Source organism: Chrysemys picta, chromosome 22 (assembly GCF_011386835.1).
Source record: "Chrysemys picta bellii isolate R12L10 chromosome 22, ASM1138683v2, whole genome shotgun sequence".
NCBI lineage: Eukaryota > Metazoa > Chordata > Testudines > Emydidae > Chrysemys > Chrysemys picta.
The window spans coordinates 22,810,069-22,828,742 of NC_088812.1; the positions used below are offsets into that span (position 1 = coordinate 22,810,069).

At 56.1% G+C, this 18,674-nt stretch overlaps 1 protein-coding gene across 1 annotated transcript; it reads right to left on the reverse strand.

Annotated features, from left to right (window-relative positions):
- Window positions 1-14,062: 14,062 nt before the first annotated feature.
- On the reverse strand, window positions 14,063-18,664 carry LOC135977150 (epoxide hydrolase 3-like). Its single transcript, XM_065576427.1, has 2 exons — window positions 17,162-18,664; window positions 14,063-14,633 (listed from the first exon to the last, which is right to left on the reverse strand). Exons 1-2 carry the CDS (start codon window positions 17,398-17,400, stop codon window positions 14,414-14,416), a joined length of 459 nt encoding a protein of 152 aa, XP_065432499.1. The 5' UTR covers window positions 17,401-18,664; the 3' UTR covers window positions 14,063-14,413.
- Between the last annotated feature and the right edge of the window lie 10 nt (window positions 18,665-18,674).

Sequence of the window (18,674 nt, forward strand, 5' to 3'; positions counted from 1 at the left end):
ATCATTGATGAATGGGGTGGCACAGGCTGAGGGGAGGAGGTGCAATGGGACAGGGGGCGCAGGCTGACAGAACCTGGAGCGGAGCACCTGCATGGCCAGCAGCCAGCGGCTGGGGAGAGTTCCCTCCATGGGCACAGACAGGGCTCCCTCCTGCTTTAAGCAGGTGGTCGTGATTCATCCCAGACACCTTGGGTAATGTAACCCCGAAAAGTGTCAGAGCGTAGATGGTGGATGTGCCCAGTCACTAAGGAGCGTTGGGGTGCAATGCGTAACCAAATATTACAAACTGTAGGGCTATTTATTACCAACTGATATTTGGTGCAGTGGGAGAGTCAGAGGTGCAGTGGAGCAGGGGGGTGGCGCAGGCCTTAGGGAGGGGATGCAGTTGGACAGTAGAGGGATGCAGGCTGAGGGAAGAGGGTGCAGTGGGACTGGGGGGTGCAGGCTGAGGGGAGGAGGGTGCAGTTGGATGGGGGGCACAGGCCAAGGGCAGTGGGGTGCAGTGGGACTGGGGGGCCCAGGCTGATTGAGGGGGTGCAGTGGTCAGTGTGGGAACAGGTCAAGGGGTGGGAGTGCAGTGGGACTGGGGGGGGGGTGCAGGCTGAGGGGAGGGGGTGCAGTGGGACAGGGGCACAGGTCAAGGGCAGTGAGGTGCAGTGGGACAGGGGGGTGCAGGCTGTGGGAGGGGGTGCAGTGGGATGGGGTGGTGCAGGCTGTGGGAAGGGGGTGCAGTGGGACTGCAGGGATGGTAGAGGCTGTGGGAGGAGAGTTCAGTGGGGGGTGCAGGCTGAGGGGAGGGGGTGGTGCAGGCTAAGGGGAGGTGGTGCAGTGGGAAAGTGCAGGGGCACAGGCCAACAGGAGGGGTGCAGTGGGAGAGCGGGGGGGATGAAGTGGGATGAGGTGGCGCAGGCTGTGGGTTCAGTGGGACTTGGGGGTGCAAGCTGAGGGGAAGGAATGCAGTGGGACTGGGGAGGGCAGGCTGAGGGGATGCAGTGGGCCTGGGGAGGGCAGGCTGAAGGGAGGGGGTGCAATGGGACTGGGGGGGCAGGCTGAGGGGGTGCAGTGGGACTGGGGGGGCAGGCTGAAGGGAGGGAGTGGGGTGGGACTGGGGTTGCAGGCCGAGGGGAGGGGGTGCAGTGAGATTGGGGGGGTACAGGCTGAGGGGGTGCAGTGGGACTGGGGGGGCAGGCTGAAGGGAGGGGTGCAGTGGGACTGGGGGGTGCAGGCTGAGGGGGTGCAGTGGGATTGGGGGGTGCAGGCTGAAGGGAGGGGGTGCAGTGGGATTGGGGGTGCAGACTGAAGGGAGGGGTGCAGTGAGATTGGGGGGGTGCAGTGGGACTGGGGGGTGCAGGCGGAAGGGAGGGGGTGCAGTGGGACTGGGGGGGCAGGCCGAAGGGAGGGGCTGCAGTGAGATTGGGGATGCAGACTGAAGGGAGGGGGTGCAGTGGGACTGGGGGGTGCAGTGGGACTGGGGGGGCAGGCCGAGGGGAGGGGGTGCAGTGAGATTGGGGATGCAGGCTGAAGGGAGGGGGTGCAGTGGGACTGGGAGGTGCAGGCCGAGGGGAGGGGGTGCAGGCCGAGGGGAGGGGGTGCGGTGGGGCTGGGGGTGCAGGCCGAGGGGAGGGGGTGCAGGCCGAGGGGAGGGGGTGCAGTGGGACTGGGGGGGCAGGCCGAGGGGAGGGGGGTGCAGTGAGATTGGGGGGTGCAGGCTGAAGGGAGAGGATGCAGTGAGATTGGGGGTGCAGGCTGAAGGGAGAGGATGCAGTGAGATTGGGGGGGTGCAGACCGAGGAGAGGGGATGCAGTGGGACTGGGGGTGCAGGCCGAGGGGAGGGGGTGCAGTGAGATTGGGGATGCAGGCTGAAGGGAGGGGGTGCGGTGGGACTGGGGGGTGCAGGCCGAGGGGAGGGGGTGCAGGCCGAGGGGAGGGGGTACAGTGAGATTTGGGGGGTGCAGGCTGAAGGGAGAGGATGCAGTGAGATTGGGGGTGCAGGCTGAAGGGAGAGGATGCAGTGAGATTGGGGGGGTGCAGACCGAGGAGAGGGGATGCAGTGGGACTGGGGGTGCAGGCCGAGGGGAGGGGGTGCAGTGAGATTGGGGATGCAGGCTGAAGGGAGGGGGTGCGGTGGGACTGGGGGGTGCAGGCCGAGGGGAGGGGGTGCAGGCCGAGGGGAGGGGGTACAGTGAGATTTGGGGGGTGCAGGCCGAGGGGAGGGGGTGCAGGCCGAGGGGGGGTGCAGTGGGACTGGGAGGTGCAGGCTGAGGGGAGGGGGTGCAGTGGGATTGGGGGGGGCAGGCCGAGGGGAGGGGGTGCAGGCCGAGGAGAGGGGGTGCAGTGGGACTGGGGGGTGCAGGCCGAGGGGAGGGGGTGCAGGCCGAGGGGAGGGGGTGCAGTGGGACTGGGGGGTGCAGGCCGAGGGGAGGGGTGCAGGCTGAAGGGAGAGGATGCAGTGAGATTGGGGGGGTGCAGACCGAGGGGAGGGTGTGCAGTGAGATGGGGGCAGGCTGAAGGGAGGGGGTGCAGTGAGACTGGGGGTGCAGGCTGAAGAGAGGGGGTGCAGTGAGATTGGGGGTGCAGGCTGAAGAGAGGGGGTGCAGGCCGAGGGGAGGGGTGCAGTGGGACTGGGGGGTGCAGGCCGAGGGGAGGGGTGTAGTGAGATTGGGGGGTGCAGGCCGAGGGGAGGGGGTGCAGTGGGACTGGGGGGTGCAGTGGGACTGGGGGTGGCAGGCCGAGGGGGGGCGCTGCCGGACAGTCGGGGGGCGGCTCTGGGAACCGCTGTCTGGAGAACCGGGGAGGGGGTCGCGCCAGCGGTGAGTCCCAGGGGAGCCCCCTCCCCCCGGTGGTCTCTACCTGCCCCCCCCCCCCCGAGCCGGGCTCTAGCGCAGTGTCTGGGCGGGGGGCGCCCCGCTGCCATAGCGCTGGGGGCTCGGGCGGGTCCGGGGCCTCCTGGCGGGTCTGCGCCGCCCTGGGTTGAAGCTGCGGCTTTTTCTCGGGCTCGCCGGGCAGGAACTCGCCCGCAGCCTGCGCCAGCCAGCCTGGGCGCGCGGGGAACCCGGGCGCTGGAGCGCGGATCCGGCTCCTCTCCGCTCCCCCGCCCGGCGCCCGGCGCCCTGGCCGCCCTCCCCCACTCTGCGGGCGCGGCTCCTGCCCACGGAATCCCCACGAGCCAGCGCGGAGCGTGGGGCGGGGGGTCCCATCGCACTGGGGGGCTCGTGGGGAGTTGTTGCGGGGGGAGCAGGGCGGGTGTCACTTGTGTTGTGGGTCAGTGTGTGGAACAGGGCAGAGGCGCTCAACCGTTTTCTTTCTGAGCACCCCGCTCCCCGCCCCCGCCAACCTGCTCTCAAACCTCCACAGCCCACCTGGGCCACAGTCACGGGTTTTCTGCAGGTACAAGTCAGCACCGGCAGTGGAGGGGAGCCAGCAGGGCAGCCCCATGTAGGGCGACCAGACAGCAAGTGTGAAAAATCGGGACAGGGGGTAGGGGGTAATTTGAACCTATATGAGAAAAAGACCCAAAAATCGGGACTGTCCCTATAAAATCGGGACATCTGGTCACCCTAGCCCCATGCCAAGGGGCCCCCACAAATCTACATTGCTCAGGCTTCAGCCCCAGCCCGCGGGGTCAGGGACCCGGGCCTTGGAAGGAAGCCAGCAGGGCTGTTTTTTGCACATGGGACTGGCTGGAAAGGCAGACTGGGATTTCTGATCAAGGCAAGTGGGTGGGGAATGGTCTCTGTTCGTGCTTTGGAAATAAACAGGACTGTACTGCAGAAATACTGGACTCCACCTCCATTTCTCCTCCGAATGGAAACAACTTAGCGAGGCCTCCAATAGCAGTGAACTGCTGAGACCAAAAGGGGCCCCACAGGTCAGGAGCACAGCTGGGAATGGAACTTGGGAGTCCTGGCTCCCAGACCCACCAATCACTCAAAACCAGTCTTTTCCCCAACCTGGGCCTAGAACCCAGGAGTCCTGGCTTCTAACCTCTCCTTCTGTAACTCACTAGGCCCTGCGTGCTCCCAGACCCAAGGATAGAACTGAGGTGCCCTGACTGCCAGTGCCCCCCTGCTCTAACCACTAGACTCTGCTGTCTCTGAGCCCAGTAATGCCCTTCTTTGTGAATCACTTCAATTTCCTTCCTGCATCTGACTGCAGTGTGAGATCTGGGTGTGGGGGCTGCTCAGGGGGGCAAGGCAGGCCGAATAGGGAGTGGCTCTCTGGGAATCCTGTTTCCAGGGCAGGGCTAGGAGCCCTGATATTGGGGCTGCTGGAACCGGACAGGGCCGAGCCCTGTGGACCGGGCGGCATGCGCCTGGGCGGGCAGGCAGTTAGGCTGGGCCCCCCCGTTGGCTCCCAGTAGAGTCTCTGCAAAGCCAGCTCTGCCCCCCTCACCCGGGTTGTGGGCTCCAGGCAGAAATGGCTGGCACTTGGGGGGAGTGAGGGCAGTCGCTGGCTGAGTGGTGTCAGCCTGGGTGGCCCCACAGTCACCACTTCCTGCCAGCGGAGCCAGGAACAGCTGCACGGGCTCGGTGCTGCGCCCTCGCTAGGCAATGGCACCGTGCAGCCCCTTGTGCTTCTAGAGCGAGGCTGCCACATGGGCAGGTGCCAGAGCTCAGCCAGGCAGGTTCCCGTCTCCTTGCTGCCTGCCTCGGAATGCCAGACAGGTGCCACCCTGCCCAGAACAGGTGAATCCAGCTGCTGCCCTGCCTGGCCAGGAGCGGGATGGGCCTGTGCTGCCTGGCTGCTGGAAACCGTGGGCTGGGGCACCTGGCTGAAAGTTGCCATGGCCCGATGCTGAGATGGGCACAGTCCCCCTCCCCCATCCAAGACTGTGGCTCAACTTCCACCCACCCAGCCTGAGAACAACCCGGTGGCCGTCAGTGAGGGGTGAGAGCAGAAGTGTGTGTGAGGGGGGCAATAGCACAGCCAGATCTCAGCCCAGGCAGGCTTGGCTTCCGTCTCCTCCTCTCCCCTCGCCCTGGTAGAGCCCGGGTCAGCCCCTCCTGTCCCCATCCCCAAACCCAGCATGAGGGAGTGGCCGAAGCCCCATCCCCAGTCCCCATTGCAGAGCTCCCAGCATGCACTGCTCTACATTGGCATGGGCAGCTGGCTCAAAATCAGGATGGAGGTGGGTAATAGACACCTATATAAGACAAAGACCCAAATATCAGGATTATACCTGTACATTTGGTCACCCCAGCTGGACCCCACTTGCCAGGGGGCTGGAACCTGCCCTGTCTCAGTCCCATTGGACATACATAGAATATCAGGGTTGGAAGGGACCTCAGGAGGTCATCTAGTCCAACCCCCTGCTCAAAGCAGGACCAATCCCCAATTAAATTATCCAACACATTTTTGCCCTATATCCCTAAATGACCCCCTCAAGGATTGAGCTCACAACCCTGGGTTTAGCAGGCCAATCCTCAAACCACTGAGCTATCCCTCACAGAGAGGAGGGGGAAAGACAGAGTTCAGGGCCCCTGCATGTCCCGATTTTATAGGGACAGTCCCAATATTTGGGGCTTTTTCTTACATAGGCTTCTATTACCTCCCACCCCCTGTCCCGATTTTTCACACTTGCTGTCTGGTCACCCTACTCTTACCCCACAGCAGGTCGGAGCTGACCCCGGCTCCACTCCCCACAGGAGCCTGCTGCTGGCCTTCCGCCTGCCCCAGCTGACAGCCCACGCCTCTCCTGCCTTGCTCCATTTCCATGCCCTGGCCTAGCCCACAGTCCCCTTCCCCTCTGCCGTTACCCCCGTGCTGGGACTCTTCTTCCCCAGCCCACTGCCCTCTCCTCTGGCTCCTGGGAGGACAGGAGCAGCTAAGGGGGAAAAGGACGTAGCAGAGAAGAGCTGGGTTCTTCCAAGCAGGTGCGAAAGCCCTTTGTCCTTAAGGCACCAGGGATGAGGAGCATCAGGAGAGCAGGGGCTGAGCCAAATTGCGCCGTCCCAGAGCAGCGAGTCCCTGGGCGAGGCCGAGGCCTAGGAGCTCAGCTGGGCCGGGCCATGGTGCAGGTACACTATTTTCCTCCACAGTGATTCATGTTCTTCCTCTGAGAGACCCCAGTGCTCTGCCATTGTCCCTCGTTAGCCAGCGCTCAGAGCATACATCCTGAAGACCTGTGCTAGGACAGACTTGTTCGAACGGGGGGCCCTTGAGAGCCTGTGCTGGTCCAGTGCAGTGGCTGCCTTTTCCTCCGTCTGTCCATCCAAGGCCACCCTCATCCAGTCCCATCACCGGCTGGGCGCCTCCCACTCATTCCTGCATTTATCCTCATGCACCCTGGGAGGCAGGGCAGAGCTGTTTTCCCCTCTGTCCAGTGGGGCTCTGAGGTACAGAGCCACCAAGGGACTTAGGTGCCTAAACCCCAGTTTAAAGTACCCCTGCAATCCACAAAGCTGCCACTCGGCTGCTGCCGAACACTGCAGGCGCCTCACATCCCCCTACATTTCTGCCTCTGGGCACACGCATGGCAGCCGCAGATTAAGCATCTGGACGCGTCTCCCACCCACAAATTCCAACGTGAGCACTGCCCCACTGCAGATTCTGTGGGGTGTCGGGGGGAAGGCACAGCTCCATTCCAGGCAGGGTAAACGGTAGCTGAGCCTGTCTACACGAAGGTTTGGGCTGGGCCAGCTGCAGCGGGGGATGCCAGCATCTGCTGGGATTGGGGCACCCCCGGCAGACCAGGCCCTAGGGGGTGAGCTGCAGTTCCAGCAGGGAGCTCCACAGGCAGCTCTTGGAGGCAGGGTGGAGGCTTTAGCCTAAGAAAGGTGAGCAGAGCAGCCGAATGAGGAGTGTGCCTCAGCGAGAGAAAACCGCTCCCTGCTGGAGGGACGAGCACAGATCTATTTCAAGGGGGCTGGGACAAGGTGGCCCCAGTGCTGGGACTCTCCCGTTTCCCTGCAGCAGCAGGCCGAGTGTCACAGCCTCTCCCTGTGCATGAATCGCGTACAGGCCTAGTCCATCCCAGGAGAATGTCTGGCCCGGCCACATGGGGGCACCAAACGGAATCACAGATGACTCCTGAGACAGTCGAAGGCTCCACCCAGAGCAGCCCAGCCTGGGGCACGAAGCTTCCCCTCACTCCCACCCCCCGTTGCACTGCCCTTGCTGGCTCTAGTGCCCAGCGTTCTGCCCTAGAGCCCCCACTGAGCCCAGCCACAGGAACCCTGATTCTCCATGGGTGGCTCTTAACTCCTCCTGCTTGGGAACTGGGCCCGATCTCAGTGGGAGATGGACTGTGAGAGGCCTCCCTGCCCCCCAACCTCCTGAATTCCCCAGCCCTCTATTTACCCCTGATGAGGGGACAGGCCTCTCCACATGTCCCCTTCCTCCAGCAGACAGGGCTCCCCACCCTGCTTCCAAGCCAACCCCAAGGACCAGCTGGTGTAACAGACAGATTCTAGCACAGAGTGTGGCAGGGCCAAGAGCTGCCAAGTGCCTGGTGGAGGGGTCTGGACTGGGGTGGCCCGTCCGTATAGGCGAACTAGGCGGTTGCCTAGGGGGCCAAGTTAAATAGGGCACCAAATTCAAGGAAAAAAAAAAATGAAAAAAAAAATGAAGGTGTCATTATTTCAATTCCTGTGCGTGTACAGAGGGAAGATGAATTCTAGCTCATTTCTCTACATTTCTGAGAATTTATTAATAGGTCAAATCTTGTATTTACTGCAAATATAAATAGTATTTTAGTGATTTTTTTTTCAATTTGCAACGTAGGGTCAAGATGACCCACTCCGCAATTTTGATCAACGATAACTCAGCCACAATGAACACATCCACCAGCGGCAAGAGCTGCAATGTTAGTGACACCTAACTTGAATATACATCAAGGTCGCACAGCCAGAAATTCACGTAGAGCGGAGATATCGCACGTTGATACATGTCAAATGGTCATTTTAACACACATCGCAGGTAGATGGTTAAGAATCGAGTGAATACTGTGGAAAATTGTGTTTCTTGGTGCCAAAGAATAACATCTTTCAGCATTATAAATCCAAAATGTGAGTATCTTTAAGCGTTATTAAACCTTAGCGTTATTAGCGGGCTGTATAATTATGAACTTTTCTTTGTTATAACTGGTTCACATGTAATAAATAAGATCCATAAAAGAAAAGTAACAGCATTAATGCTTAACAGACTATAAAAGTGATGACATCACACTCCAAGAGGGTAACCGTGAGGAAGGGGATTACTTTCCAAATAACCGGTGTCGGGTTATAACGTTGAAAATGGTCATTTTGTTTCCGCGTAAATGCTGTAACTAACTGTTTTCATAGGTAAGTGAGTATATGTTACTAATCATTGAACCTTTAAGCAGTGAAAAGACGTGTTGGGATGGCTGCAATGTGGTTTAAATCACCAACCATGTGGTGGGTGTGTCAGCCATCCTTAACGCTATAATGCTTGCAGTCGGGAGCACAGTACATAACAATATTCAAATGCCCCATGGCAGAAAGAGGAAAAAGAAAACCCTCAAGCGCTGAGTATAGTAAATGAAAGGCTGAGAAGGAAAAGGACCAAGCAAAACAGCAGGGATCCTTCCTGAAATATCTTCTCTTTAATCGCAATAAAGAAGGAAGCAGTTCACAGCATCCAGATGTAGGAATTTTACTTGGAGAGGAGTTTAGCTCACATCTGCATGGAAACAGTTGTTTGGAACATCAAGATGAAGGTATATTACTTTGAGATGAGGGTAGCTCACATCCACAAAAAAGCAGTTTGGAAACTCAAGATGATGGAAACTTACTTCTAGATGAAGGCAGCTCACAGCATCAGACTGATATGGAAGTGGAGAAAATTTATTCACCTTCAGAGACACATGCAGAAATTGAAGTAGAATGAAGAAAGGATGAGGAAGTTACAAACAAGTTACAGTATGGGGACCCAGCTTCATGGCCCAGATGTGCTGACAGTGTGCGGAAAATTCTCATGGAACATGGACCCGAACAAGTTCATGAATTTCCCTTCCCGAAGGATGGAAATAAAAGAAATTTTTCTGGTCAGCATTACAAGAGGAAACTCATTAATAGGGAAGAAATTCATCGAAACTGGTTACAATATTCAATGTTGAAGGACTCTGTGTTTTGCTTTTGAGGCAAGTTGTTTAGAAATCAAGCAATTGGTACATCACTTACTGAAAATGGTTCAAAGGACTGGAAAAACATCTTCAATTCTCTCTTCACATGAAAAGTACAGGACATTTGGAAGGTTTTCAAAATTGGAAAGAACTTGAATTACAATTGAAAAAAGGAAAAACTATCGAAGAAAATTTATGTGTGATCAAAGAAAAAAAATATTGGCAACAAATATTAGAGAGTCTGATTTCTTTAGTGAGAGTTCTCGATGGGCAAAATTTAGCATTCCGCGGCAGAAAGAAAAAATTCTGGGTAAGGGAAACTTTTTAAAATTTGTTGAATACCTAGCTTTGTTTGATCCAGTCATGAAGGAGCATCTACGTAAAATAACTGATCATGAAACAGAGGTTCATTACTTAGGAAAAAATATGCAGAATGAACTGATTCAAATCCTAGCAAATGCCATTAAAAAGAAAATTGTAGAAGCTGCCCATTCTGCAAAATACTTTTCAATAATACTGGACTGTACACCACATGTGAGTTATGTTGAACAAATGACGATCATTCATTTTGTGGATATGGAAAAGTCTGCAGATAAAGATAAAGTTGAAGTGCTCATAAAGGAACATTTTTTGGGTTTCATACCACTGAAGGAGACACCTGGAGCATTTAGGACTGAAATTATTCTACAAGAGCTTGAAACTATGTCATCTGTTGAAAACTTACATGGCCAAGGCTATGATAATGGGAGTAATATGAAGGGTAAAGCCAGTGATGTGCAAAGGAGAATGATGGAAATCAATCCTAGGGCCTTATTCGTTCCTTGCAGTGAGCACTCTCTGAATTTGGTTGGCAGTGATGCTGCTAGATGCTGTTTGGAGGCAAGCAGTTTCTTTGACCTGGTGCAATGTGTTTGTGTTTTTCTCAGGCTCAACATGCCGTTGGGAATTGACTCGCCATGTGAATTCTCTAACTGTGAAACCACTTAGCCAGACAAGATAGGAGAGTCGCATTGATGCTATGAACTTGGAAACATTTATGATGCCCTAATTGAAATTTCTGATGATACTATCTTTACTGGATCATCTGGCAATACTGCACGTTCAGATGCAGAAGCTCTTGCAAATGGCCTTTCCAAGTTCAAATGTGTGACTTCGCTCATTTTGTGGTATAACATCCTTTTCGAGATTAACCTCACTACTAAGCAGATTCAGGAAAAGAACTTGAACCTACATTCTGCTATTCAAAAACTGCTGCAAACTAAAACTATTCAGAAGTGCTGAAGGGTTCAAAAGAACACTGGGAGATGCTCTTGAGCTTGCTGAAGAAATAGACTTTCTGACAGAATTTGAACCAGAGCCAGTTCACATTCAGCAAAAGAAACAGCAGTTTTTGTCTGAAGGACGAGACACACCCATTCAGAACCCAAAACAAAGGGTCAAAGTGAATTTCTACTTCGCAGTCCTTGATACTGCTGTTCACTTGGTTGACGAAAGATTTCAACAAATGCAGCAGCTAGAGTCAGTATTTGGCTTTCTATATGATATCCACAGATTGCAAAAGAAAACAGCAAAACAGGTAAGAGAATTTTGTATCAAACGGGAGTCGGCATTGACTCGTGAAAATTCAAAAGACATTGATGCTACAGATTTGTGTAGTGAGGTTCAGGCTTTTTCAAGACAACTTAAACATTCCACTCCTGAAGAAATTCTGAAGTTTGTTTGTGAAAATAAACTCACAAGTTTCCAAACATTTTTATAACTCTAGGCATTCTTTTAACTTTGCCAGTTTCCGTAGCTAGTGGGGAACGTAGCTTCTCAAAGTTAAAATGGATAAAAACATATCTGCATTCAACAATGGTGCAAGAGAGACTTGTTGGACTTGCCACAATGTCAATAGAGCATGAAATAGCTGGAAAACTTGATCTAAAAGAACTAGAGACTGAATTTTCAAAACTTAAAGCAAGAAAAGTCATGTTTTAAGAGCACAGAGTGTTTTTTATTTGGAGTGTTTTGTAAATACAGGTTAAAGTTCATTGAAGAGTTTTCTTATTTCTTTCCATATTGGATGTGGTGGAAATGACAGTTAAAGCAGTATAGCGTAATGGATGATTTTGGATTTGTAATGATAAAAATTATAATTAACATTTTTTAATGCATTTTATTTGAAATCAGACTGAAACATCATCTAGCTGTCATGAACAAATCTATTCTGAAAATTTCGTGTCTCTATTTTATCTGATCTCAGAAACATTGGTTGGACAGATGGACAGACAAACCGAAGAATTAAGCCTCTGTTTAAAGCTTAAAAAACATTTAAAGGAAAAAAGGGGCAAAATGTTTCCCAGTTTACCAAAAACCTCAGCCTAGATCTGCCCTTGGGGTTTGGGGCGCCGATTGCATGATTCTCCTAGGATGCCAGTTGCTGGCAGCTAGTCTAGGGCCACCCCTGGGTCTGGAGCACAGGGATGAATCCAGAGAACCCGGCTGCTTTGGACGCTGGCTACTCCAGAGCCAGCTGCTTCTCCTGTGCCCAGCCTGTGCCATCAGCAGAGACACTGGCCATCCCTACTAGCAAAGGAAGGGGCCTGGAAGAAGGGGCTGCAGGCCTGCCCAAGGAGGGGTCCAAGGATAAGGTCCTGGCCTAGGAGCCATGTGCCCTGGGTTCTAGCCTAGCCTCTGCCCCATGCTCCTGCTGGGCTGTCAGACAACTCAGCCCCTTTGTGGGGGAGGCTGCTAGTTCTGGCCCTAACCTCTCTGAGCCTCCAGTGTGCAATGCAGCTCCAGCCAGGGCTGGGAAAGCAGAGCCTCCAGCGGCAGAGGTGACCGGAGCTGGGGCAGAGGGGTGGGGCTGTGCTGGGGAGAAGGCAGGCCAGGCCTCCCCTGCTGAGGTCTCTTTCTAGCCCTGGGCACTTTAAGCAGGAGGCTGGTCTGTGGTTCTGGTGCTGGGCCAGGCCACCTGGGTTCATTCTGCCACAGACTCTGCACAGCCTTAGGCGAGTCCCTTCCCCTCTCTGTACAATGGGGATAAGGAAGCTTCCTCCTCTTCAACCCAGGGGTGTCTGTGATATGCCCAGATACCCCAGTGAGGGGCCCAGGCTTGGGGACAGGGGTGTCTGTGCAGCAGCTGATGGAAAAGCAAAAGTGAGTCGTTTTACTGGGCTGGGGCAGCAACAGCCAACTCCCTCCTGCTCAGGGCCGGCTTCCGTGGGGGGAGGCTAGGGCCCTAGCAATTCGGACAGCAAGCAAGTGGGGCAGCCCAGGTGGTCTCCTGCCCCCCTCCCCGCCCGCCCCAGCCACTTGGGAGGAAGCAGGCACAGCTTTACCTCTCTGCCCAGTCAGTGGCTGTAAGCTGGGCTGCTGCCCCTACTTACCCAGTCAGCCCCAGAGGCATCCACACGCCCATTGACCAGATCCCCGGCCGTCAGCAATCCCAGCTGGGAACTGCAGCCTCTCTGCAAGCAGGGGCAGCCTGGGGCGGGGAGAGGGGAGGAAGCACAGCCCCACACAGGCACGTTCAGGGCAGCCCTAACTCACACAGTAAACACAGATCTCTGACTAGTCCTGGGAGGCTTCCCGACGTGCAGATCCCTTGTCCAAGGCCAGCCACACCTGCTGGCTGGTGAACAGCCCACACCAGGGAGGTTTCTGTCCCAAATGTCATGTATTAAACACACTCAGAGCACTGGGCAGCACTTTCTATCCATGGGCCACCACCCTCTGCAAATAGATTCACAGTCAAGGCGCTACGGGGCCCATCCCTGGCAGAGAGGCACCCTGAGCTCCAGCCATATGCATGGTGAGCAGAGCACAGGGAGTCACTAAGGGGAACGGTAAGTGTGGGGAATCCACAGCAGAAAAGAGCTGCTTGCCCCCAGCCATCCTTTCTAGCGAGGTCAGCGCTAAGCTCCCCCCACCGCCCCGGCCCCACTGCAGTGAAACCCTGGCTCCAGGCACTGAGCAGGGGCTCCCACCTGCCAGGAACAACAGAGCTAAAGACCATTGTGACCGGAGTCCCAGGGGAGCCTGCACGGAGGTCACTCAATTAAGGTGAGCTACAAAGAATGGGGCAGACAATCCCCAAAGCTGGTGGATATTCCAATACTTAGATTTACCAAGTCAGCGCAGAACAGCTTCTGTTGTACCTCACTGGTTACCCAGAAGCTAACCGCACAGTTCCCTTAAAGCAACCCAGCCCCAGGCCTCCACCCAGACACCCAAGTCAAATAGGAGGAGGATCAATGAAAATCTTATTCATCATATCAGAAAGTTCTACCAATCCTAAAGAATCAGACACATTACCTCCCGGGTTAATGAATATTCCAGATCTTACCCAAATACACCCTTACAGCCAATTCTTCTAAACTACACTAAAATGTATTAAAAGAAAAGAGGGAGGGAATTGGTTAAAAGATCAGCATGGAAGATCAGACACGAGTACAGTTCTGGAGATTAAATTTGGAGTAGAGATGGTGAGCTTTGCAGTTGCAAAGAGTTCTTTCAGAATTAGTCCACGGGGTTATAGTCCAATGTCCATATTCAGGGCGATTCCAGATTAAAACTGTATTGCCACCCTTACTTCTGCGCTGTCTTCAGAGATGGGTGGCTGGAGAGAGGCAGCCGTTGGCTGGGCACCCAGCTCTTAAGGCAGTGCCCCACCTGCAGCAGCGCAGAAGTAAGGGTGGCAATACCATACCATGCCACCATTACTTCTGTGCTGCTGCCTTCAGAGTTGGGCGGCTGGAAAGTGGTGGCTGGTGACTGAGGGCCCAGCTCTGCAGGGAGCAGCACAGAAGTAAGGGTGGCAATACCATACCATCCTTCTGTGCTACTGCTGACAGCAGCTCTGCCTTCAGAGCTGGGCTCCTGGCCAGCAGCAGCTGCTCTCCAGCTGCCCAGCTCTGAAGGCAGCGCCGTTGGCAGCAACAGCCCAGTAGGAAGGATAGCAGTACCACAACCCCACACACAATAACCTTGCAACCCTCCCACAACTCCCTTTTGGGTCAGGACCCATACAATCACAACACCCTGATGCAAATAGCTGAAATCATGATTTTTATTTTTATTTTTTTTAAATCCTATGATTCTGAAATTGACCAAAATGGACCGTGAATTTGGTAGGGCCCTACCTATATGTCTGGGAGCTCAGGGCTCCTCTCTGCAGGAGGGCTCAGGCAGGATCTGGAGGGGTGACCTGCTGCTGGAGGGATGGTACCCCAGGCACAAGACCAATTAGTGTGGGGGGCGGGGGCTTGGCCCAGTGGAGGGTCCGGGGCTTGTTTGCCAGGATCAGGTCCCTGCCTTGCCACACCCAAGCCAGTAAATAGGGCCCGCTCAGTCACTCTCCCGCAGGAAATGCCAGATCAGCTGATTGACCTTGTCGGGCTGGTCCTCGCTGACAAAATGGCTGGCCTCAGGGATGCGCCGCACGCGGCAGCACTTGCGCACATACTGCTCCAGGAGGGGGATCATCCCAGCCTCCAGGTACATGTCCTTCTCCCCCCAGATCACCAGCGTGGGCACCAGCACGTCCTTGCACTGCATGGAGCTCCTGCTGCAGGGAGGGGGAGAGAGAGAGAGAGGTGACCACTTGCCCAGGGCAGTGGGCACAGAGCCCCCTCACAGCACAGGGATGGTGGACAAAGACAGGAGGGTAAGCGGAATACGGGGGAGGGCGTTCAGGTTACCTTAGTGCTGATGGGGGGTGGCGCAGCCTCTGGGGCAGTTGCCTGACTGCACCTTCCTTCCCAGAACTCCATAGTTAGACCTGCTACCCCAGCGAGAGTCTGGGGGTCTTGTCTTGCCACTCACAGGCCTGGCAGCACCTGACTAAGGCCTGGTCTAAACTACACAGTTAGGTAGACGTAAGCTGCCTTACATCGACCTAGCTATATCAGTGTCCACCCTACTACTCCTGAGGGCATTCTGCACAAGGCCTGGGCCTACTCCAGAAACACACTGGGGCCCTCTGCACCAGGCACATCAGGTCTGGGGTAGGCAGGCTCAACCAGGGAGGATCAAAGTGTGGAGGGGCTCAGTGTTGGGGTTTTGGATTCTGTGTGGGACTATCTGGATGCAGGCAGCTCAGTGTGGGGTCTAGGTATGAGGGAATCTGATGCACAGAGGCTCGTTGGGGGGGTGCAATGGGACTCTGCAGGGGCTTCCAGGTGAAAGGGGTTGGGGCCCAGCACGGGGGTCTGGGTGCAGCTAGTTGGGGGGTTCAGTGGCCTGGGGGTCTGGAAGTGGGAGCTCAGGGTGGTGCAGGGGGTGGGGCTCATCAGGATGGGGGTTTGAGTGTAGAGAGCTCAGTGGGGGGTGGTTGGAGGCAGGGGGTCTGGGTGCAGGGGGCTCCAGATGCAGGGGTTGAGGTTCAGTGGGGTGGGGTTCGGGCATGGAGGTTCTGGGTGTACGGGGTGAAGCTTGGCAGGGGTGTCTGGGTATGGGAGGTCCATATGCACAGGGGTTGGGCGGTTGGGGGAGCAGCTCCCTGTACACTGCCCCCCGTCCCCACAGCTTAGGAACGATGGGGGCAGGAAGCAGGGGAGGATGCTGAGCTTCCTGCAGCTGAGGGAGGTTTCTGGGGGTGGGTCTGACACAGCCCCAGCCACTCCATGCAGGGGAAGAGGAAGTCCCGTCCTCTCCTGCCTCCAGCCCAGCCGGGACTAGCAGCTAATCCCAGCTCAGGGTAGGAGCCACTGGCCGGGGTGTCCCCAGCCCTGTGGTGATTTACGTCACCACTGGCTACTCCGGATGCCTGAAATGATGTTCCTGCGCGGCTAGGGAGTGGTGCGTGACTGCTCTTGGAGCTTCCCTTTGCTTCCCTGCCAGAAAATCATTTTTCTTCAGGAAAGCAAAGAAATCTGCAGGGAACATGAATTCTGCACACACGCAGTGGCACAGAATTTCCCCAGGAGTAACACTACAGCCTTGCTCCTGCTGATGTAAGTGCACTACTACTCTGACATAACTACTCCACCTCCACAAGAGGCTTAGGGCTTATGTCAGTGTAGATAGGGTGACACAGCGTCCGTGTCATCCAACATCAGCTATTGGATGTCATTTCTGTTAATTTCACGGCTCCCTCTTAGAGCCCAGCTCACAGTTCAGGCTGTCACCCTGGGGTGGGTGTAGGGCTCCAGCTAGAGCCCGGCTGCCCTTGGACTCCCAGTTCCTGGCTCCCCGTCAGGAGCCTGGCAGCCGCCCAGGCTCCAGGTGCGGAGTTCCCCGTGGGGAGCCGTGGGCGGGAGGGGCATCAGGGATATCTGGGAGTTGAGAGCCCAGGGAAGGGTGGGGGGCAGCCACGCACAGAGCTGAGAGCCCAGGCTCTCAGCCCCCTGCACTGCCCCACTTAAGTCGGTGGAATTGTGCTGGTAAGGAGGGTAGTGTGGATATGAATCTGCAGTGGCTGTAGGTCGACCTAACATAGGTCAACCTAAGTTTGTAGTGTCAACATGCCCATAGTTACCCCTGGCAGCAGGGCCGGCTCCAGGCACCAGCTTGGCAAGCAGGTGCTTGGGGCGGCCACTCCGGAGAGGGGCGGCAGGCCCAGCTATTCGGCGGCAATTCGGCAGATGGCCCCTCACTCCCGCTCGGAGTGAAGGACCTTCCACTGAATTGCCGCCGCAGATCGCGATCGCGGCTTTTTTTTTTTGACTGCTTGGGGCGGCCAAAACCCTGGAACCGGCCCTGCCTGGCAGCACCAGACTCTCCCAGGGGCGACTACACCACAGATTTGGTTCTGGGAGCAAAGAGGGGCAGCAGCTCCCAGTGCACACAGATCCCCCGGCCCTTGGCTCTGGGCAGTGTCAGGGAAGCACGGGGTGGAATGGGATCCTACAGTCCTGTGCAAGCCCCAGCACATCCCTTCCCTGCCTCGGGGCTGCCACCCACTAGCCCCTCCACTCATTCCCTGCAGGGCTGCTCGGGCAGCCAGTGGGGCTGCAGCAGCCACTTCCCCCTCCTGCTCCTCCCAGCCCAGCACGTGTGCCCTCACCCATCCCATCTCCCCAGCATCAGAGGGGCAACTCACTGGGTTCAGTGTGCTGCACTGGGGTGAGCTCCATGGAGGGGCAGGGGCCCTACCTGAACATGTTCCTGTAGTAATCGAGGGGTGGCGTCAGCGCTCCGGGCTTGGAGAAGCTGAACACGTAGGCCTCCAGCTCCTGTGTCGTCAGGCGCCGCTCAGGGTTCTGGATTCCTCCCTTCCTGCCTGCCAAAGTGTCCTTCAACAGCTGCCTCAGGACAGACATTGCCGGGGTCAGGGACAGCTCAGATCTGGGGCCTGGTGAGCAGCTCCCAGCAGACATACCATCATGCTCCATCCAGAGCCAGGTAGCCTAATCCCTCCGAAAGGGTGGCTCGGATCTGGAGCCTGGCGAGCCAAAGGGGTGAGGGCCTGGCTCCTGGCCAACAGACTGTCATGCCCCAAATCTTAGCTCCCTACAGAACCCGGTGAGCCTGCTCCCCACGGCAGGGATGGGGAGCCCCCATGAAATGCAGAAAGAGAGTTCCAGCTAGTGTCACAAGCCTGGCGTATGGGGGCTCCCTCTCCCAGAGATAACCCTGCCCGGCTACTGGGACAGGTGGGGTGCTCCCCAAAATTGCCCCCCGTTCTTCCTAGCCTGCAGGCTTAGCCTGGAGTCAGCGGCCTCCACAGAGGAAACTGACCTATTCCGTCTCCTCTATCCCAGGATGGGCCCCTCGCATGCTCACGCTGCTTCTCCTAGAACAGTGCTGCTCAACCTTTTTCGTACCAGGAACAAGCTTGCTGTCTGCCAAGCGTGTCAGGGAGATCTCAGGGACTGGTGCTGGTCCTAGCACTGGTCGTTGAGAAGCACTGCTCTAGAACCCCCACCTAGGGGGACCAGATGAGGGAAAGAAAAAAATCGGGACACATGGGGGGAGCAAAATAAAAAAGTGCTGCCGACAGATATCGGGACAATTTGTAGGGACAATATCGGGATGTCTGGTCACCCTACCCCCACGTGGCTTTGATCAAGCAAGGGCTGTCTCCCCGGTGGTGGCCCAAACAGTGTGTGTAGAGAGGGCCGAGTCCTGCCCCTCCCCATGACAGAGTCACACAAGCATCTCGAATCCCAGGGGAGAATCCCAGAATAACGAGGGACCCTAAAATACATCTCCTCAATGAGGATGTAGAGAGAGGTGGTCACACTGCTGAGCTCCTGCCTCCAGATCAGGCATGGACAGGACAGACACAGATGGGGAGGAGGGGACATGGGCATCACCAACCTGGATCAGCCACACACCCCAGCTAGCCCAGGATCCCGTCTCGGACAGGGCTAGTGCCAGCTGCTAGAGAGGAAGGGGTAAGAACTCACCCCCAGTCCCCACAAGGTCTCCTCCCAGGCTCTGAAGCAGGACTGTCGATCTCCTGGCCAGCATGGCGTTTTGCCTTTGGTTTTGGTCATAACCTAACAACTCTGGCTCTCTTCCTGACCCCGAGAAACATCACTAAGTTCGAACCTCACTAAGTTCAGGCCTCAATGACTTCCCAGAGCAGTGAGTTCCACCAGCTAATTATTTCCTTTCATGGGTTTGACTTTCCCACCTTTCTCCTGAAGTCTGGTTCTAGGCC

Excerpts from the sequence above, each read along its gene's own strand:
- LOC135977150 (XM_065576427.1), bottom strand. The coding sequence starts at position 17,400 with ATGGAGCATGATGGTATGTCTGCTGGGAGCTGCTCACCAGGCCCCAGA. Across the intron at positions 14,634-17,161 it reads TACTACAGGAACATGTTCAG|CAGGAGCTCCATGCAGTGCA; the intron begins GTAGGGCCCCTG and ends CCCTCCCTGCAG.